Genomic DNA, 6693 nt, shown 5'->3' on the forward strand with positions numbered 1-6693 from the left:
TTCTCCAAGTGCACAGAATAAAACAAAAGAGGGCCATTGCACAGCTTAATCGTTAAAATAAGGGACTTTACTTTAAAAAGTATTTGTATTTCATGTATTATATTACTGTATTTGGCCCGCTGCCCTGGATAGATTTTCATTTTGGCCCCCTCAGGGAAAATGTTTGGGCACCCCTGCTGTAGCAATTAAAATATTGTCAGGATCTATGATTTTTTGTCCTTTATTTACTTTGATTTCTTTCATGGTTTATGTTCTAGAGGTGTAAAAATATACACTGAAATATTGCAGTATTTCATTTCCTGATACTGTAGTGATTCTCAAAAGCACTGTATTGATTTTTAATTGAGATTTAAAGTATAAACGTTCGTGCTAGCGGTTCATTTCTGTGTTGTATTTTAGCCTCCGGCCACTGGTTGGCAGCAGTCAGTCAGTTTGTTGTTGTAAGAAGATGTGAAATACAAATGCGGCTCTCACTGTTCTTCAGTGTTCTTCTGATTGCATAAAAATAAATGGAATTTAATCAGATTTTATGCATATAATGCATGGTGTGCTCTCTTTATACTGAGTTAAACAAAAATAGAATCTATTGAGGAAAAAATGGCATATATTACAATATATTGTGATTTATCATATTGTGCCCCTTTTTTATGTTCTGGGGTATTGTGTTTTGAGTTTTGTACTTGTGTTATCAGTTTGAGCTGTGATCTTAGTATCTCTAGTTCAGATTTTGATCACGCTCTTTGTTCCTCCCTTGTAATCCTTGTCATCAGGTCAGTTTCTCCTGTCAGCTCCTGCCCCGCCCACTCTCACCTGATCCTTGTTGTCTTTCCCAGGTGTTTGTTATTTCAAACTCGTTATTGTTTCTTTATGTTCTGTGTTATTAGCTCCCTGTCTGTTCATTGTGTTTCCCATAACTGTTCGTTCCTTTGTGTTCCTTCAGTAAATAATTCCTGCACTCTTAAAACAGATGTGTTAAAATCAACACAAACTGAGTCAAAACTCAACACAGCAATGTGTCTATATAAGGACAACACATTTTGTGTTCAATTTGACACATTTAATGTGTTAATCATTTCAACACAACAGCTGTGTTAATAATTTTAGCACAGTTACTGTGTTCCTTTAACACACTGACTGTGTTAAAGGAACACAGTCAGTGTGTTAAAATTATTAACACAGCTGTTGTGTTGAAATGATTAACACATTAAATGTGTCAAATTGAACACAAAATGTGTTGTCCTTATAYAGACACATTGTTGTGTTAAAACATGTGCTAAATGTGATAAATAAAAAATGGAACTCATCTTGTAGAAAATAAACTTTTATTGTACACTTTAACATTACTATGGACAATAAAATCACAGCATGTTAAGTTCATGTGCTCAACTTCTTAAAAACACTTTAAAATGAACACATCTTTAAATTGTTTAACCGTTTAAAACTTCTTTGACTTTAAAACAAACCATCTTTTTAACTTTTCTCTATACAAAACCAACTCATTTCTCACATGTTCCAAAACATTTTAAGGATAAACAACAAAACTCATTTAGGTTAATACATTACAATAACAGTGCTTTGTCTCATTTTAGATCAGAAGAGCCCAAAGCGGGGCCTGCGGGCCAAATTTGGCCCGCCAAGCCATTTGATTTGGCCCACCAACAGTTGCCAAAGTTACAATGTTGTAACCTGTCATCCTATGTAGAAACACAGTGTTTCCATTGGTCAAATGACTATATAAAGAGGCTGTAGTGAAGGTAGTTTTCATTCATGGTGCTGACCTTATCTTTGATTTATTAGGATTAAACATGAAACATGAAGTAACAACAAGAGATATTCAGATCAGATTTAACCCCACATGTAGATTTGCACACTTTGTAAGGCCACAAAACTCATATTTTATCAATTTATAAAACGTCCCATGAGCCTTTGAGCGTATGGCAGACTTTCTCCAAGTGCACAGACAAAAACAAAAGAGGGTCATTGCATAGCTTAATCGTTAAAAATAAAGGACTTTACTTAAAAAGTATTTGCATTTCATGTATTATATTACTGCATTTGGCCCACAGCCCCTGGATAGATTTTCATTTTGGCCCCCTCAGGGAAAATGTTTGGGCACCTCTGTTTTAGATCATCTTAAACAATTTTGTACCTGGGATTCAAGTATAATCTGTCTCCCTGGAAACATGTCAGGCTTATTGGTCTGACATCAGCAATGTCATTTATATTAACCACTTCATAGACATCAGTCCAAGAGACTGCATGGGCATAGAAATGGTCGTCAGAATACTGAACAGACAAACATCTGAGAAACAACAAATAACCTTCACGTTTTAGAATGATGTGAACTATTTCGCCAAAAAACAAGTTCACCTCTTAAATCATATTTAAGAGGGACAACAGCCCCTGGTCTGTAGGTCTGACCAAACACACTAATTGTGTGTGCAACATGGATAGTGCTTGAAATGCCAAAATCTTCATTCTCTGATTGCAACTTTTCAATGAGCAAATTGCTGTGTTCTAGAGCAGTGGTTCCCAAAGTTGGGGTCAGGACCCAAAGTGGGGTCCCGAAACATCAAGGTGGGGTCCTGAAAAGATTTTCTGAATTAATTACATTTTTGCCTTAGTTGTTACAAAGGAGTGAAGTTAGTATATTTAAAATGGATAAATGTAGTATAAAAATATTGTTACTATGCCCATGTTTTGTTGACCTGATACAAATGTTTATCATCCAAAAACAGCTGGGGGCACAGGTCTCTGCTACTGTTATTTTGTGGGTCAAAAGCTGAAAAGTTTGGGAACCACTGCACTTTGGTTCCCAAAGTTGGTCTTGGGACCCAATTATGGGTCATGRAGCACCTTGGATAATCTCCAGAAATCAATTTAAAGGGTAATAAAATAATTGCTAATGTAATATTGTCCCTTTAATTATTACAAAAACACAAAAGTAAGTATAAACAAGTATTTATATTTGTGTACAAGCTGTTTAGATTGTCAAAAGCCTGTGTTTTAGGGTTATTAACAAAGTTTGTGTACTCAGACCTGTAATATTTGGGGCCACAAGTTTTTGCCGTGGATATTTTGTGGGTCAGAAGATAAAAAGTTTGGGAACCACTGTTCTAGAGAACCATGACTGGAACGTCAGTTGGAACTGTGATTTCTTTAGCTAGTGGACTGCCAAGTTTCCAGCTGTACATGCTCTGTATTTGATTCTTATAAGCCAGTGTTTTGGACATGTTCTTAAAGTTACAGACTACATGTGCTTGACGTTTCAAAGGACAGTGTTTACTTTCAAACCTCATGCACCACAACTTAACATGAGGTCCAAACATTACAACCATTCTTCCATATTGAATCATGAAATGGTGCTTTGGGATTAAGGGCCTTACTGTATACTTTGCTGCCTCGTCAGCCTTGTTCTTTCTTTAATTAAAGTATTTCAAGTACTCCTGAGTTCCTAAGTTATGTGTCTGCACTATGGGTTCAAATATTCCTCAAAACTTGATAAATATGTTATAATCACATCTATGCAGGGTTTATATGAAACACATCCTTATCATTAGAAGCCTCGAGATACTGTCTCTTTTTAAGGAGCATACAGTTTAGGGGAATTCCTCGTTCGGCCGCCATACACAACTAAACAGCTCAGAGGAACAAGTAATAGAAGGGGAGTGTTGCTCAGACCAACATACTTCCACAATTAAACAGAGAACCAGTCCAACTCCTCTGAAATAAAAAAAAAACAGGCTTAAAGTATGTGCAAATATTTGGAGGAGTGGGGGTGCAGAAGTGATGTGATGGGGAGGTTGCAAGCTCAAATCATCAGACTGGCACAAAACAATGGGTGGGAAAGGTGAAGCCCCCCCTACATCTGCCTCCACCTGCTCCCCAGGTGTCTTATATACCAGCCCTCTGCTCCAATTTGTGCTCACATATGCGACTGGAAAATTGTCAAGTATGAATTTTCCCTCTGAGTAGAAACTAAATACCTTTTGTTGTAATGATCCTCCATTGACAAAAGAGAATTTGTAACCTGTTTTCCAGTCCTATTCTGCAGCTGCTAAGATATCAACTGGTCATAACTTTTCTAGAGAATCCTTCTTCAGAATGTCGGAACTGACCCCTTTTTTTTTTTTACAGAAAACCAAAAGTGAAAGATTTAAAACGAGCTTAATTTGCTCAGTGTTTACAGGAACCAGGAGGTCCTGCTGTCGGAGGAAAAACGTGATGATGATAAGAAAAAAACAACAATTTCTCAGACTTTTACAGGAAAGGACTGGTGCATTTAGAGTCAGGTTTCTGTGTAAGAACACAAAAAAAACCTGGAGTGGAAAGTTTATTCAGCTGCTGCCAGTGTGTTTGTGCAGTGTGTGTTTGTGCGGTGTGGGTCTGTGGTTGTGACACTGGTGTTTGTTTTTTTTTTCAGAAAAGCCATCTGTAAAGAAACATCACTGTTTGATAGATGAAGGTATTTGTCTTCCTGCTGTTAATATTCTGGGTCAAACCAAGATGCCTGTTTTTGTATAATGTGTGTTTTTGTCCAGAATGCAGTGTGTGTAGCTTGTGTGTGTGTGTGTGTGTGTGTGTGTGTGAGTCAGGCTGAGGTCAGAGGCTGTCCTGTACTTCATGGGAAATGCAGTAGTGCTGACTGCGCTGACCTTTTCGTTTTCCCATCCATCCTTCCCAATAAGGAGGTGAATTTTAGTCAGCGATACTCTGACTAACATAGTGGAAACCCCCATCCTGCTAACTAACGGTCACAGAGATCATTCATCTTCCCACTCACCCTTCAAGCTTTTGTGTCTCTGTTATGTCTGTTTTCTGTTGTCACAGAAAAAAAAACTTACTTTTTCCAATAACTTCACAAATCTTTCCCTGCAGACAGATTCAGAAAGTGTGGCTGAAGGACTTTCTTTTTACCAGCTCTCTTTATCTGTCTGAAGCAGTTCTCTCATATTGTTGTCACTCTCATTTAAATTCTTATTCTACCACTGAATTTGTTATTACTGTCCATCACTAAACGGCAGAGGCAGACAAAATATCTCATGAATATCTCACTCGGGCAGAGAATCGGAGTGTCTCCTGACCAATCACCTTAATAAACTCAGCTACCATTTGATGACAGCGAACCTGAGCACAAAATAAATCTCAATTAGGCCTGTCACGATAGGCAATGAATCAGTTAATCACACTATGAATTAAAATAAGGTTAATTTTCATTTGCCTGCTTGTTTGTTTTCTATCTCCTTCTTTTCGACTCCTCAGCGTAGGGAGGAGTAAACTCACGTCGGGTATTTTCCAGGTGCATGATCTCTAACCTCTGTAGCATGAGAGCCCTGTGAACAGGCATTTAGCTAAAGGAGCGTCTTCAGTTTTCAACCCCTTATTTCAGCTGGCGACGCCTCAGGACGCCCTCAGGGTATCTTGCCGAACTTTGTGTTTTTTTTCTCTACATAAATTTTGAAAACTTAATAAGCAGCGTGCGGGTGACTGCAGTTTCTTTTATGAAGCCAGAAGAAGACATAAAGATTAAATTACACGTACGTAAATTTCATAAACTTCTGTAAGCTTTGTAAGCAGGGGAGGGGCTGATGGTGGTATCATTATACTAGTTTAAAATGGTCTCCAAACAATATTATCGTTTATCACAATAATTTTTGAGACAATTTATCAAACAGCAACATTTTGTTATCAAGACAGACCTAATCACAATTAAACACAAAACCAACCATATCTGTTCTCACACACACACTTCAAGGCCCAACATCAAAACCATGTTCAATGACCAGATTTGGAACAACAACCAATTACACATAAAAAACAGTCAATAGGCTAATTTAATTTAAAACAAATACAGCAGTTTTAAATATGACTGATGACCCCTGTTCCAAATATACTTTAATAAGCTACAAAACAGAACTGCAGGAACTTGAGAAAAAACATTCGTATTAGGGCTGTGTATTGGCAAGAATTTGGTGATATGATACATATAATGACGGGTCACGATACTATATAAAAAGTATCTTAATGTTTATTTCATGGTTTGATAATATATTTGTGGCAGCTTTTTAGATTTAACTTATCATACAAATATGATCACCCAACACAACAAACAGCCTGTATCTTGTGCTAAAGTTCAATAAACGGATCAAATGAAGTTGCTACAGTCTTAAAGTATGTGCAAATATTTGGAGGAGTGGGGGGCGCAGAAGTGATGTTTCTGTCTTGAGGCTCCTTTCACTTAAGGTGGGAGGCATGGGTACAACAATCATTTCAATGCACTCTGTTTCCTATGCTCGTTGCATTTAGCCACTTCAGAACCATGCCTCAGGGACCCCCTTCAGCTCGGGGAGCTAGACAAATGACTGCCTGCTTGCCGTATTGTGATGGCTGGCTGCAGGCGGGAGAAAGAGCATGGAACACTTTTCGGTTTAAAATACACAACATCCCAGCTAATACAGGACAGTTGGTTACTCTACCTCAGCTTTGAAGGCAGCAGGTTTTGGTCTAATCCACTCAGATTTAGCCATCAGTACTTAATGCTAACGTTTACTCACAATGCTAATGTTTAAGCTAGATTTACAGCGGGTAAAATAAGTATTGAACACGTCACCATTTTTCTCAGTAAATATATTACTAGAGGTGCTAATGACATGAAATTTTGACCAGATGTCGGTAACAACCCAAGTGATCCAT

At 37.7% G+C, this 6693-nt stretch overlaps 1 protein-coding gene across 2 annotated transcripts in view; it reads left to right on the forward strand.

The window, feature by feature from the left end:
* Positions 1-6693, forward strand: part of LOC106517290 (cadherin-2) — a gene marked incomplete at its 3' end in the record, with an annotated part of 61023 nt that overhangs the window by 16166 nt on the left and 38164 nt on the right. The window contains 1 exon segment of one of the 2 annotated variants that reach the window (XM_014008050.1): positions 4424-4465. Coding sequence (XP_013863504.1) covers positions 4424-4465 — 42 coding nt within the window. 2 annotated transcript variants of the gene reach the window in all.

Source organism: Austrofundulus limnaeus, unplaced genomic scaffold (genome assembly GCF_001266775.1).
Source record: "Austrofundulus limnaeus strain Quisiro unplaced genomic scaffold, Austrofundulus_limnaeus-1.0 Scaffold47, whole genome shotgun sequence".
Classification (NCBI taxonomy): Eukaryota; Metazoa; Chordata; class Actinopteri; order Cyprinodontiformes; family Rivulidae; genus Austrofundulus; species Austrofundulus limnaeus.